This window comes from Cervus elaphus, chromosome 11 (assembly GCF_910594005.1).
Source record: "Cervus elaphus chromosome 11, mCerEla1.1, whole genome shotgun sequence".
Classification (NCBI taxonomy): domain Eukaryota; kingdom Metazoa; phylum Chordata; class Mammalia; order Artiodactyla; family Cervidae; genus Cervus; species Cervus elaphus.
The window spans coordinates 84297513-84313316 of NC_057825.1; the positions used below are offsets into that span (position 1 = coordinate 84297513).

The 15804-nt window shown below is 39.8% G+C and overlaps 1 protein-coding gene across 2 annotated transcripts in view; it reads left to right on the forward strand.

Moving 5' to 3' along the window:
• Window positions 1-15804, forward strand: part of FEZ2 (fasciculation and elongation protein zeta 2) — a 44050-nt gene that overhangs the window by 12703 nt on the left and 15543 nt on the right. For both annotated transcript variants that reach the window (XM_043918250.1, XM_043918251.1), the window contains exons 4-5: window positions 759-900; window positions 1967-2235. In XM_043918250.1, the coding sequence (XP_043774185.1) occupies window positions 759-900; window positions 1967-2235 (411 nt within the window). The remainder of the gene's footprint in view (window positions 1-758; window positions 901-1966; window positions 2236-15804) is intronic.

The following is a 15804-nucleotide window of genomic DNA, read 5'->3' on the forward strand; positions in this document are numbered from 1 at the left end:
TAAAGGTTTTTACATTGTTGCATTTCATAAATTTTATGTCAGTTTTATTAAATAGCTTTAGATTGAGTAGCTGGATGTGGCATACGGTAAATTCTCTGTCACTTGGCTTTCTTTTCACTATAACTGTGATCCAGTTCTGGCATGTCTCAAGCAGATTATGCGTGTGTGTGTGTTTAATATTTCCTTACCCGTGGCTGCCCTGGGTCTTCGTTGCTGTGCTGACCTTCTCTAGCTGTGGCGAGTGGGGGTTACTCCCAGGCTATGGCACTCGGGCTGCCCGTTGTGCTGACTTCTCTTGCTGAGGATCACAGACTCTGGAGTTCAGGCTCAGAAGTGGTGGCGTATGGGCTCGGTGGCCCCTCATCACGTGGGATCTTCCCAGACCAGGGATTGAACACATGTCCTTTGCATTGGCAGGTAGATTCTTAACCACAGAACCACCAGGGAGGTCCTATGCACGTATTTTTAGCAGCACCTCTCAAGAGATTACAAGATCTGATAGGGCCAACTCATGTGGGCTGAGTGTCTTCAATCATGTGCTGTTTACTTTTGTGTTTAGTATATTGTAATTTTTTTTTTTTATAAACCTCGTGTACTCTTACAAACCTTTGATTATTCAGAACACCGACTCCTGCGCACTGCTAGTTAATATGGAATTGGGGGGCTTCTACTCTGGTTGCTGCAGACGAGCATTGTGTTACAGATGGACCGTTTTACCTGTGTGTATTTGACTAACAATGGTTTGTATATTTTGGAAGGTGATTGAAGAAATTGAAGAAATGATGCAGGAATCACCAGACCCAGAAGATGATGAAACGCCTACCCAGTCAGATCGGCTTTCAATGCTTTCGCAGGAAATTCAAACTCTTAAGAGGTCTAGCACAAGCAGCTATGAAGAGAGTAAGAACGCTCCACCTGAGTTAGTGCTGCCTGGGCCTTGGTGTACCTCAGCCGTATAGCGGGGCCACCTTCGGGAACCTCTGGTTCTCACAGGCTGGGTCGCATACTCTTCCCCTCCTCACTCCCCCCGGTGGTACTCAGGGCATTTGTTTGTTTGCTTAGGGACAGTGTCATATTTACCTTTGAATCCTGTATTTGTCTGCTTGGGCTGCTGTAGCAAAATACCATGGGCTGGGTGGCCTAAACCACAGAAATTTGCTTCTTGCTAGTTCTGGAGGCTAGAAGTCTGAGACTGAGGTGTTAGCAGGTCTGATTTCTTCTGAGGCCTTTTCCTCTGTCCTCACGTGGACTTTCCTGTGGTGTATCTGTGTCCTCATCTTCTCATTTTTAAGGGCATCAGTCACATTGGATTAGGACCCACCCTAATGGCTTAATTTTAACTTCATTATCTCTTTAAAGATGCTATCTCCAAGTATAGTCATATTCTGAGGTGCTGGGGTTAAGGCTTCAACGATGTCCTATTTCTCTAGTATTTCCTTAGAATAAAGGGAAGTTCTGAGAAAAACCTGAAAAGGGTCTTCAGGGAATCGTCTGCCCTTCATCTTTCCAATTCTCAGTAAAATTCACACACTGGGGCATGTGTGTTTAAGTATGTATTTAGCTTAATTCTTTCAAATAGACTTTTCCTGTCTTCAGAAGTGCCCCAGAGCCCTGCTCAATGGTCTGTGATTTCTTTTCAGTACAGTGATTTCCCGTACTCACTCTCTGCTTGCGTGTTCTTTTCCTTGCACAAGCTTCTTAAGTCTTGACTGAAGTACTGTTCATGGAACTGTTGATTTTAGACGAGTAAAAAATTTTGTTACACTTCTCAGCCATTTGAGAAGCAACTTCCCCCACCTACCTCTACTCAGACCTGCCCACCAGGAGTCTGAGGAGTCTGAGACAATTACAAACAGTTTAATTGCTCAGAATATGATGTTTTTCCTCTTTGGCGAGAAACACTTTGCTGTGCTGCCTTGAAACATTTCGGTCTCAGTGTCCGCTCTGCTTTGCTTTTCTGTCACAGGGGTGAAAAGGCTGTCGGTGTCTGAATTAAATGAGCTGCTGGAAGAAATCGAGACGGCCATCAAGGAGTACTCCGAAGAGCTGGTGCAGCAGCTGGCCCTGCGAGACGAACTGGAGTTTGAGAAAGAAGTGAAGAACAGCTTTATTTCTGTTCTCATCGAAGTGCAAAACAAGCAGAAAGAGCACAAAGAAACAGCCAAAAAGAAAAAGAAACTCAAGAACGGCAGCTCTCAGAACGGGAAGAACGAGAGAAGCCACATGCCCGGCACGGTAAGTGGTGGTGTGTGGGCGGCGCGACACGCTGGAAGCGGCCTCGTGAGGCCAGCAGAGGCGGCAGGACCCACATGTGCAGGAGCAGGGCGTGGGGGGTCCTCACCGGAGAGCTGAAGGGTCGTGTTCTAGACTACCAGTGTACTCTGCTCCTTCCAAAAGGTGTTTTCTTGTGGCGAGGGTATGGTGGTTATCTGGATAACTCAGTGCTGAAATGTGTAGGAGGAGGGAGGTAAAGAGAAGGAAGAGAGGGGGAATAAAAGAGAATGTTTGAAGGAAAAGCTTTAGCAGGTGACCATTTCAGTACATGAAAATGTTAATAGGGGTTTTTTATATTTGGCTGGTGGGCAACTGAATGATACTGCTTTCTTGTTTTTGCTTAGCCCTTGTGAGTTGTATGGTAAGAAATGGGGTGCTTTTAGAGGTAGTTGAACTATATGGAGCCTAAAAGCAGAGGTTGACATTTAAATCATTTTCTCCTGATTTATGAGTGAAGTTGGAATGAGAGGATGTTGCAGGCAATTCCATGACATCACCCATTTGGCCTAGTATTTGGCAGACCAGACTATTACTGACTGGTGAAAACAACTTGAGGATATTTGAATCTTTGACTTTTGGTACAAAGCTTTTTGTTTTCTGCTTTTCATTTTCCATAAGTGGTGCTGTTAATTTCACTTGATTAAACTTCATTGTAAACGTTAACTATTAAGTATTTGAGATACATTTCCTGTTGGTCTTATGAGCATTTCATTTTTCCTTGATAAGTTGAGACCTTGTATCTTGTCACGTTTATGTTTGCATGTGAAGAAGTGTTGGTTTTATTTTAAACTTGAATGGTTGGACAAAGGGATTCATTTTCTAAATGGATTGTACCTTTTAAATTCACGATAGTGATAACATGATAATGCAAATTATATCAAACTGGCTGTTATGGCTTGCAGTTATAAAAATTATGTCTTTGACTAAGTCTGATTTATTCTTTCTAAAGGATGCTTATCAGAGAAATAGATCTCATTGATCAGACTCTGATAGAATCCAGGAAAGAGCATGGCAGTTCTGGGATGTGGAACCACCAATGAGAGTTAATACAAACCAAAAAGAATCTTACTATTTAGCCCATTCATTATACTGTCTTTGGCCTATGAGTATATGCACATTTTCTTAGTTTAATGTTATTTGTACACAGAAAAGACATAGTTTATAAACAGATTTTGCAAAAGTTGCCAGATATGTGGAACAAAATATTTGTTAGAAATGGTGATATTGGTTAAAGTGTTTAGTGACTTCTAGAGACAACTCTGAAGAAAACAGCACCCACCAAACAAAAAATCCCCACCAAGACGTTCCCCAAACCAGAACGTTTGTTTGAGTATACAGCCCTGGATAAAGTTTGCTTTAAAATATTAGGAACAGTATTTTGTATCTCAAATTAAAAAATAAATTGTACCCTTTAAATTGTCCTTTTATGCAGGTGTGATTAAATAAAATGCTTAGTTAAAAAGTCATGGCATGGTTGGTAATTTCTGCTTATCTAATTTTAGGGATTGCATGTAATTCCTCCATTTATTTGTGTTAACATTTAGGTGAGGAAAATAAATGTATCCCTAGAGTAGTTTAAATGCTTCTTTTTCTAACTCCCATTTAAAAAGGGTTTGAGTGGATTCATTGTGTGATTTTACGTGCTATTTATGTTGAGAAATGGATTTGACAAGGCAACGTTTAGGTCTTATTTGAACCTTTATTAGCCTTGAAATAGATTCACAGGAATAGTAATTTCCCGCCCCCCCCCAATATTTGGACATGTGAAGTTACTTCTTGAGTCCTGATCTGCTATTTGTGTCAAAACCTTTAATTAGGCTAATTATGGCATCACTAAGCTTGTGGTACTAGTTCCCTCCATCATTGTGAAGCTTAAAAGGATGGCAAAAAGCCATTCCATTTGTGACACCAGGAGCCTGAAACCTATCAAGGATTCTGAAAATAGTGATCGGTGGCCCAGAGGAACTTTAAAGTGAAATGGCCAGTGGCGAAACAGATTCCAGGATACTGCCTTTCCAGCCCTTTTATATAACATGCAGTTTTGGCAAGGCCTGATCTCTGTGGATTGGCTATCACATTCGGTGGTTTAGTTGTTCATTCGTGTCCAGCTCTTTTGTGACCCCATGGACTGTAGCCCGCTGGGCTCCTCTGTCCATGGGATTTCCCTAGCAAGTATATTTCCCTGGAGTGGATTGTCATTTCCTTCTCTAGGGGATCTTCCTGATCCAGGGATCGAGCCTGCGTCTCTTGCGTTGCAGGCAGTCTCCTGCAATGTAGATGGATTCTTTACCAACTGACTCACCAGGGATTGGTGACCCTTTTATAGATATCATGCATTACTTGTTTTCTAATGACATTGGCCACTTTTTTTCTTTTTACCTTAGATATGTTTTATATCTATCAAAGACTTGGACTTCTTCATTAAATGTGGAATGGTTTCCTGCCATTTTCCCTTAAGCACATTTCATTGAAACAGAGCATCAATTTGTAGTACTTTATCCGTAATTGCCAACTTGCTCCTTTTGGTCCAGAGAGACTGTAGTGAAATGTGAGTGTGACAGAGCAGAGTTTAGGTTTTCATTTTGGATGCATGCTTTGTTTGAAACATTTGCTACAGTGAAAAAAAAAATTAGTGGGCTTAGAGATGCTATTCATACATATTAAGTAAATTTCTGAGTATCTTCAGAAAGTGAAATGTTGATTTAGTTTTTAAAGTTAATCTGTTACATGTTGAATAAGATAAAACTATTCCTTCAGTAAACATTTGCAGAGTATCTTTCTTGTGCCAGGCGCTGTTGAAGATACAGTGGTGAATAAGACAGATAAGGCCTCTGGCCTCTTGGAGCTTATATTCTAACAAGGGAGACAGGCACTACACACAGAAAAGCATGACTAGACCTTGTAACTTCAGGTAGTAACAGATTCCACCGAGAAGAGGAAAAGCTTGGTTGAGGCAGTTGCTGGCAGTGCTGTGGGGAGCTGTTTCCGATGTGGTAGTCACCATGTCTCTTGCTCCTTCTGGTGGGCTGGGCAGGCTGTCCTGTCCCTCTTGAGCTCTCTGTTTAGAGGAGATGTTGGAAGAGTACATCTTCTTCTTGGTTAATGAGATTTGATAGAGTCAGTTCAGTTCAGTTGCTCAGTTGTGTCTGACTCTTTGCAACCCCATGGACTGCAACACACCAGCCTTCCCTGTCCGTCACCAACTCCTGAAGCTTGCTCAAACTCATGTCCATTGAGTTGATGATGCCATCCAACCATCTCATCCTCTGTTGTCCCCCTCTCCTCTTGCCTTCAATCTTTCCCCGCATCAGGGTCTTTTCCAGTGAGTCAGTTCTGTGCATCAGGTGGCCAAAGTATTGGAGCTTCAGCTTCAACATCAGGCCTTCCAATGAACACCCAGGACTGATCTCCTTTAGGATGGACTGGTTGGATCTCCTTGCAGTCCAAGGGACTCTCAAGAGTCTTCTCCAACACCTCAGTTCAAAAGCATCAATTCTAGAGCATCATTTAATAGAGTCAGAGATTTTATTTCCTTTATCCTATTCAACATCTGGAAAAGCAGGAGTGGGGAGTAGAGATTGGAATGGTTGAAGGGCACTGTTAATGGGTTTGGTGGCATTTCTTTGAACTGACTATGTTGTGTTGGGCTGTGGCGTGACCATTTATGCCACTGCCTTTTTCTGGAGTAACCTTCCTTCCTTTACTGCTTCCACTGTCCTCTTGGGAGATTTCTTTTCTTCTCTCTTTTTTTTTCTAACTCATTATTCAAAATCATGGTCAGGCATTGTCTTCCTTTCTTAGACCTTTACTTGATGACTCTTCCTCCAATGCAAAATTGACAGTCCTCTCCTTCTGGAGTTAGTATTATTCCTCTTAACTGTTGCTGTTAGTACTGTGATGCCATATTGTAATTTTTTGTTTTCATGTCTGTCTCTGTTATGGTTCCCTGTGGATAGAAAATGTAACTTTATCTAATATATTCCTAGGTCCCACATTAGGTCCTCAATAAATTTCTGATGAATAAATAGTAAAAAAAAAAAATTTTTTTTTGTTGTTGCAAATCTGTATTTCTGCCTTGGATCTTTCTTCCAGGTACCAAACATTGAGGCTGAATAGCATATTGGTTAAGAACGTTGGGTTAAGAGCTCTGTTTGAATCCTGATCCTGCCCCTGGGTACATACCCCTTTGAATTTTGGAAGGATTAAGTGAAATTATGATGTGTGTAAGAGTAGCATATATCCTGAGTAAATGGTAGTTGTTATATGTCCAACTGTTTACTAGACATTTCTCCCTGAATATCTTGTGGGCATCAGGAATTTATCTTATCAGACTGAACTCACTGTTTTTCCTAAAGGTGAACTTATTCCTTATATATTTCTATTGACTATAGCGAAACTATAGTCTCCCCATTCACCAAAACGAGTGCAATTTTTAGGTCAAAAATACACAGTTTTAAGCAACCATCTTTTCAAATTGTCCTACGTAAGTGTTACCCAGTAACAGCATAAGTTGAGTGGCCATTTCCTCAAACCCCAACCGTATGATGGTTATTAGCCTTCTCATATATACTGATCCAGTAGGCAAATAATGGTTTGATTTATTGACTGTTTGTATTCCTTTGTAAGTTGCCTCTTGTGTCCCATTTGAGTTGAGGGTACACATACTTCTGCTGTCCTAGTACCATACTCTGGGGTAATCAGTTGCTTAAGTCTTTTGTTAGGAAGGAGTGCAGTCTTTGTGAAGACTCACTCACATTGTTTCCCTAGCAATGCACCTAATTTGTCACTTAATAAATATTTGTTAAGTTGAAACTTCACAATAAAGAGGATGGAATCTCAGGATTTGGATTTGTGCTTTGAATTATTGTTCTGTCAGGGATTTTTGGGGGGCCAGTCTTCTGCTTGTATCAAGTAGATTCACAGGTCATTGAATTTCAGTGGCTGTTTACAGGAGTACAAGAACAGGTTGAAGTACACCAGCTGTCTTTACATTAGTAATATAAGAGATTAAAGTAATTTAGTAGCGGTTGTCATCTGGAGGTGTCTGAAGTTGTAAAGACATTAGTGTTTACCTGCCTAAAATGGATGTTCTTCCTCCTTCAGAATCCAGTGTTTGTCAATTACAAGTCATGTGTAAGGTTTCTTATTCAAAGTCTAGGGGACTGAGAAGATGGGAATGTATATAGTATCTTTTCTGTTGTCCATATTACATTGAACTTTTGAGAGTTCTAGTGTGTTGCTCTCACCACCAGCAAAAATGTATTGGGTTGTCCAGAGAGTTCATTCAGGGTTTTCTGTAAGACAGACTCTTTGCCCAACCCAATGTAATTGCTTTAGTCTGTCCCAAAGAAGTTTATTCTGAAAGTTTCTGGGATATTAGTAATCAGTGATTCCATTGTAAAAGGAATCACATTACCCTAATTTACTGCTTTTGGTGTTGGAGAGAAAATTGCTTAAGGTTGAGGAGGAGCTAGGGCTTGGATGATAGATACTCTTTTTTGTGTATATTTTTCTTTCACAGATGCATTGCTCCATCTGTCTGTATGACTCACTTAGCTCATATTTTGACTAACAGTCAATCGATTTTATTTCTCTTTTACATGCAGAAATGCCCCAGTATTAGTTTTTCATTTAATCTTGACCAAAACTGACTTTAAGAGAAATTTATTTTAATTTCAGTTCAGTCGCTCAGTCGTGTCCAACTCTTTGTGACCCCATGAATCGCAGCACGCCAAGCCGCCCTGTCCATCACCAACTCCTGGAGTTTACTTAAACTCATGTCCATTGAGTTGGTGATGCCATCCAGCTATCTCATCCTCTGTCATCCCCTTCTCCTCCTGCCCCCAATCCCTCCCAGAATCAGGGTCTTTTCCAATGAGTCAACTCTTCGCATGAGGTGGCCAAAGTATTGGAGTTTCAGCTTCAGCATCAGTCCTTCCAATGGACACCCAGGACTGATCTCCTTTAGGATAGACTGGTTGGATCTCCTTGCAGTCCAAGGGATTCTCAAGAGTCTTCTCCAACACCACAGTTCAAAAGCATCAATTTTTCGGGACTCAGCTTTCTTCACAGTCCAACTCTCATATCCATACATGACCACTGGAAAAACCATAGCCTTGACTAGATGGACCTTTGTTGGCAAAGTAATGTCTCTGCTTTTTAATATGCTATCTAGGTTGGTCATAACTTTCCTTCCAAGGAGTAAGCGTCTTTTAATTTTATGGCTGCAATCACCATCTGCAGTGGTTTTGGAGCCCCCAAAAATAAAGTCTAACACTGTTTCCACTGTTTCCCCATCTATTTGCCATGAAGTGATGGGACCAGATGTTATGATCTTAGTTTTCTGAATGTTGAGCTTTAAGCCAACTTTTTCACTCTCCTCTTTCACTTTTATCAGACAGCTACTATTATATTATTCTGAAGTTTTTCTAATTTGTGCAAGCAATAAAGCCTAGAAGGAATTGTTCTGGCATAACTACTTGAATTTGGTGCTCTTTAAATAACAAGGACCCGTGTTTCTGTTGTTCCTTTTTAATTTGGAATTTTAAAATTTTACATTTGCTAAGGTAATTTAGCCCAGAGATTGGCAAAGCAAACTATTGGCTGAGGGCCAAATCAACCCTCTGCCTGTTTTATAAATAAAGTTTTATTGGAACACATCTATGTTCTCTCATTTACACGTGGTCTATGACTTCTTTGGTGTTATAAGTACAGAGTTGAATAGTTGTGACAGAGACTGTATGGGCTGCAAATCCAAAATATATACTATCTAGCCCTTTATGGAAAAGTTTGCCAACCCCTGATTTAGACTGAAATTTGATAAAATTAAAAATTAGAAGAAAAAAAATGTAAGCTCCTTTTAAGTGAGTTTGTGTAGATAAAAGATCACTGTATTGTGACTAAAATTTACTGTAAAACATAGGCTTAAATATCTCAGAGTGTGTTGAGTTATTCCTTTCCTCAGGGCCCCTCCAGCAGCCTGAGTTATGCCCACAGATGGTGATACTGCCCATCTCCAAGTCACTTGCCGTGGGTCCCCACCTAGTAACAGACCTTTGTGCTGCGTGTGTCAGATTCTCAGTTGTTGTTCAGTTGCTTAGTTGTGTCCGACTCTGTGACCCCAGGGGCTGCAGCACACCAGGCTTCCCTGTCCTTCACTGTTTCTCAGAGTTTGCTCAAACTTATATCCACTGAGTCAGTGATGCCATCCAACCATCTCATCCTCTGTCTTCCCCTTCTCCTCCTGCCCTCAATCTTTCCCAGCATCAGGGTCTTTTCCAGTGAGTCGGCTTTTCACATCAGGTGGCCAAAGTGTAGGAGCTTCAGCTTCAGTATCAGTCCTTCCAATGAATATTCAGGGTTGATTTTCCTTTAAGATTGACTGGTTTGATCCCAGTTTCCCATTAACTAAGTGAAGAGAGCCAGCAAGTAAACCAGTTGTCTCCAGACTAGGGGACAAATGAAAAAAAAAATACTGACAGTTCGTTGAGCACACTGTGTTTATACACAGTGATAAAAGGTAGTTAAAAGAGAGTAGTAGAGAAGGCGTGAAAGGGCTGTTTCTTCTCCAAGTAATGGTAGTTGAGAGGATAAAGTCAGCTCTATACACACACTTGAATGTAAATATTAACACATTTTCAACAATAGTTTGTTGGTGATATTTTATAGTACTTCTCTGCATTTATATATTGCAAAGAATATTCCTAAAAATTAGCATTAGGCATAAAATGGAAAGTCATTATAGGGTGGAGAGAAACTTAGTCATGTCATGTTTATTATTTTAATAATTCACACCTATGAATTAAAAACTATTTTAGATATGGAACAAATTTGTATTTTGGAGGGCAGTATTCCCTGGTGGCTTGGCTGGTAAAGAATCCTTCTACAATGTGGGAGGCTTGGGTTCGATCCCTGGGTCGGGAAGATCTCCTGGAGAAGGGAACTGCTACCCATTCCAGTATTCTGGCCTAGAGAATTCCATGGACCATATAGCCTATGGGGTCACAAAGAGTCGGACGCAACTAAGAGACTTTTTCTTTCACTTTTATTGCCTGGAGAAATGTTATCTAGAGATAGTTTTCGCTATCTTACTATTATGTACTGTTTGTTTCCTGTGGTGGTTTTTTGGTGTCTGTAATAGTGAACTCTCATGATTTAGCAGTTACTGTAGTAAAAATCAGGAGTCTGTTCATTTTTAATTATTTTAAACTTTTTATTTTGTATTGGAGTATAGCTGATTAATAAACAATGTTGTGATAGTTTCAGGTGAACTGTGAAGGGATTCAGTCATACATACACATGTTTCCATTCTCCCCTAAATTCCCCCCTTATCCAGGCTGCCATATGAAATTGAGCAGAGTTCCTTGAGCTATACAATAAGTCTTTGTTGGTTATCCATTTTAAATATAGCAGTGTATACATGTCCATCTTAAACTCCCTAACTGTCCCTTCCCCCCATCCTTTGCCCTGGCAACCATAAGCTTGTTCCGTGAGTCTGATTTTTGTTTGCTAGGTAAGTTCATTTATATAAATGTGATCCAAAAGGATATATGCACCCCAATGCGTGTGAATGAAGTCACTTCTAAATGTCAGTATGACAGTCTTGGTCCATCCATGTTGCTGCAGATGGCATTATTTCAGTCTTTTTAACGGCTGAGTAATATTCCATTGTACTACATCTTCTTTATCCATTCCTCTGTCGATGGACATTTACGTTGCTTACATGCCCTGGCTGTTGTAAACAGTACCACAGTGAACATTGGGGTGCATATATCCTTTTGGATCATGCTTTTCTCAGGATTCTGTTCTTGACCCCTTTATGTCTTGGAGAGGTTTTGATTGTTAACATAATGCAAATTCAAGTAAAAGCCATAATATGCCAGGAAACTGTGAACTTACTATATATTTAGAGTATCCAGAAGTATCAGAAAAGAGTTCATAAATCTGCCAGGGTTAATTATTTTACTCTAGCTTAGTAGCTTTGAAAATGCTTGCCAATACTTAATTACCATATTAAGATTAAATTACATAAAATTTTTAAAAGATCTTCAAATACAAGCAATTAAATTGATGCTAGTCCATTTACTCCTATTCATATCCCATCTTTCTGCTTTGAGAGTGAATTTATAAAATAGTAGTTCAATATTTAAAATATATTTAAATATTTATCTGCTTTGGTGTAACTCATTTTCTAACTTGGATCTTTAAAAAATTATTTTTGGGTAGAGTTTGCATTTATAACTGATTTATAATCACATTAAAATTATTTGATTTGAGGAAGTGTCAAAACAAGCAAGATCAATTTTTACATCTTAGGTAATAGCTTACTAATCATTTGCATATTCTTACTTTTTTTTTTTTTAAACATTTAACTGTTGCTTTCAATTCTATGCTTTTCTCGTGTCTTGCATTTTGATTTTTTTGAGAATTTGAACTAAAAAATTAACTACTGTTCTGTAAATTAATATTTGAAAATCATGTCACTTAAGCTACTACAAATGATGTGATTTATAAAGAACAGTAATTATGTTTTAATTTCACTTTCTTCTGAACTTTGAGTATAAAGAATATTAATGGAGTTAGAGCATGGATTAGAATAAGAGTCAGAAATAGGTGAAAAGCATTTCATAATTGCTTCTCCCAAACTTTTTTCCTGTTATTGAGCTTTGATATTTAGATTTTTAAGGCTTTCCTGATATAGAGGTCTGTGCCACTGGGTGTCAGGTGAGGTGTCAGCTTAAGAGAAAAGCTAAGAAAATTTGGTAGCAGGAATAGTCTGAATTTCCTGACCTCTGGGTTAGTTTGCTTTTTCTCTGTCTTGGATCCTGCTTTCTGTGAAATGAGTTAAGCTGGTGATATACTGTGGGGAGAATGAGCTGGTTTAAGACTCTGGAAAAGAATTAACAGACCACAGTGCTGTATCTGATTCCGTGTTGCTTTTCAGTTTATGTGGTGGCATCTAGCTGTTTTTATTGTTCAGAAAGACCTTGAATTACGTAAAAGTGTTACTTGTTTTCTGTTCAAGTTTTCTGGCTGATTCAGTCTCAGACAGTAGTATCTGTTCTTTGTGTTGTCTTCAGTCCTTTTTAAGCTGGAGACTATAATCAGGGTGGTTATTTCTGTTGCCATTTTATTTATATGAGGAGAACTTGAAATACTCTTGTTTACTGTTTGGGAGACTAGTAGAAAGAAAGAAATGTATGGTTATTTCTCTTTGGGAGTTATTTCCCATATGTTGTTCTAGCCTTTTTTTTTTTTCCTAAATTGTTCTAGCCTTGAAAGGGGAAACAGCCCAAACATTTTTGAACATTAATATTTGCTGAACACGCTAAGTGCTTCCCATGGAGTATTTTATTTACTCCTCACAACAACCCTGTAAAGTAGATATTATTGTGCTGTGATGTGCTCAGTCATGCGGCCTCTCTTGTGGCTCCGTGGACTGTAGCCTGCTAGGCTCCTCTGTCCATGGGATTCTCCAGGCAAGAGTACTGGAGAGGCTTACTCTTTCCTCTTTCAGGGGATCTTCCCAGACCCAGGGATCAAACCCACATCTCTAGCATTGCAGATGGATTCTTGAGCTGTATTGCTGCCCTTTCTTAAACGGGTAAACAAAAGCTCAGCAGAGGCCTCGGCTCACAGAACCCATGTGCGTTGGAGGGCAGATGTACAGGTTGTACAGAGGTGGGCTCCTGTGGCCCTGGGTTCTCCAGTTCTGAGCTGTGCAGGGTGATATGGATGGGCCTGGAGGGCTTGGCTCATTTCTTTGTCTTTTAGATTTTTACAGATTAAAAAAAAAAAAAAAATCTATGTCTTGTTTACACTTTGTTGCTCCTGTTTTCGCCTGAGAAAAATTTCCAGAGAATGACTGACTTTGAAACTTTAGTACGTACTCATGCCAAGGAAGGAAGCAGTCACGAGGCCGTCGTGAGTGTTCTCAGGGTAAACCGTGTGACCGAGGCCCTGAACTCGGTAAACCCCTTCTCCCGTCCTTGCCTTGTTACTTTGGCACTTTGTCAGCGGTGAGGGGAACAATAAAGTGAATACTGTAACACTTAATCATTTTCCTGCTTATAAATGGGCTCCCGTCAAAATTTCCATTCTGAGAAGGGCCTTTTACAGAACTATTAACACCTTCATTAAGATGTGGTGGATCGATTACAAAATAATTTCAGACTCACAGAACCTTCACCAGCTTCTTCACTTTGAATTTGAAAGTTCGGGTCCTTCCAATCTAGAAATGGTGGATTACATGGAGGCATTTTTGACGTACTTAACACTGCTGTTGTTTATTTTAATTAAATGGTAACAGCCCTTTATTGAATGTCCTTTGTAACCTTGAGACTTACTTCTGTCATACCTTGACGTGGCTCTTGCACTTTCATCTGAGAAATGTTCAACAGAGAAATGCCTCTCTTCTTCCCTCTTTTCATTTCGCTTCCTCCTTCCTTCCATCTTTCTCCTCCTCCCTCTTCCTACTTTTAAAATTTAAGCGTAGAGAAAGTCTTCTCACCGGCCCAGTTAAGTACCGTAAGTACCTAATAACACCCCATCTGCTCTTAAGCATATGAATGCAGTGTTCCTAAATGAGGTGATGTTTTACTCAAAAGTAAATTTAATCTGCCTCTGAGGTCTTATCTTTTTCAAAATTCATTTTGCCTTCCAAGAGGGTGTATTGTTTTTGGAATTTATCGGGCAGCCGTAAAGCAGAGTGTGTTTTGCGCTCTGCGGGGGCTCTTTCCCTGTTCCTTCTTGTCTTGGCAGTAGTCTCTCCATTCCCGTTCATTAATCTTCTACTTGCTACTCTTTCATTATCCGAGGGGTTTCGGATTTGTTCGTCACTCCACTGTTTTACAAACCGTGCCAACAGGATGATTTATCTTACTTATTGATCTCACGTTGATATCTCAGGCTCTTCAGAACTCCACGGTTCACTCCTTTGACAAATAACTTTATATCTTGTCATATCGTCTTTCTTCTGTTCACCCTTAGATTACTTTTGCCTTTAACTTGTTTAAAAAAAAGTTTCTCTCCTGCTAGAAATCAAGAGGCCTCCTGCTATGGTTATCCGAGGCTCTAAGAGTGGTCTTAGGTGTTGCATCTTCGGCTTAGCAGATGTTTATAAATGCTTGCCATGACACAGGCGTGGGACATATCATGGGAATACAGAACCTAAAGACCTAGTCTTTATCTCCAAAATGTACTCGTGTCTGCAGAAGAAAAAGGAAGCCATTGGAGTTGATGGTTCTGAATGTGTCATCTGGCTGGGCAGTTCTGTCATTGGGAGTGCTTACATCACAGCCTCGTGTGACTTTTAGTCTTGTACTGTTCGGCGTCCATGCGTATGTGCATGTGCATGGCTTTGACTTGCCTTCTTAAAAAATCATGTATCTTCTTGGTCGAGTTAACTTGTAGATTCTTGGAAGTTACAAATAAGACCTTTAAAAATGACATCTTTAATCCTCCATTTCACAGATGAGGAGACGGGCCTTTGTAGGCTCAAGGACTGCTGTCACATCACACAGTTAGTGGCAAAGCTGGGCAGCTTTGATCTCTGATTTCTAGTCCAACATTTTTCTATCCAAGAAGACTGTTGAAAAATTTTCTGATTCTAAATACTTTTGACGAAGGTGTGATTCCTGATTCCATAAAAAAATAAAACCTGGAAGTATTTCACTGGTAGAGTAATCGCTGAAAATTTTGCAGTTGAAGCCAGTGACGGTTCATCAGGTGCCCCTGCGTGCGGGAGGATGGCCTTGTGCTTCATGGGCATGAGGGTGTCTCTGATACTGTTTCTCTACTTAGAGACTGTGAGATGGAGTGAATTTATGAAAACTTAACCTGACCAAAACTTTCTTTTTTCTTTCTGCACTCTTTTTTTCTTTAGATCTTGTGCCTCATCCCCACTTTTTAAAAAATAATTTCTTTTCTTTAATTGAGAAATAAATGCCATACACTGCTGTGTAAGGCTAAGGTATACAGCATGAAGGTTTGATTTATGTTTGTGGTGAAATGATTACAATAAGATTAGCTAACATCTATCTTCTCATATAGATACAGTAAAAGGAGAGAAAAGAGAAAAAAAGGTTTTCATTTTTGCTAGGATTTACTCTCATATATCCTATGACAGTGTTAAGTAACATCACCATGTTGTGAATTACATCACTAGTGCTTTTGTTATCTCACAGCTGGAAGTTTATACCTATTGACCACTTTTCTCCAGTCCCCTCTCCCCTCGCCCTCCATCTCTGTAATCACAGGTCTGATCTCTTTTTCTGTGCGTTCAGGTTTTTATTTTTAAGATTCCTATATAGGTGAGATCATATAGTATTTGTCTTAGAGAAAGACTGACTTCACTTAGCATAATTCCTTCAAGGTTCATCTGAGTGGCAAATAAAACTTTTATCTTTTCATTTAGGGCTATTAGACAAACATATATTTTCTGCATCCCGCGACAGATTCGAAGTGAAGTGAGAAGTAGATGGAAACGCATTTTGGAAGATTTAGGTTTTCAAAGAGAAGCAGACTCTTTGC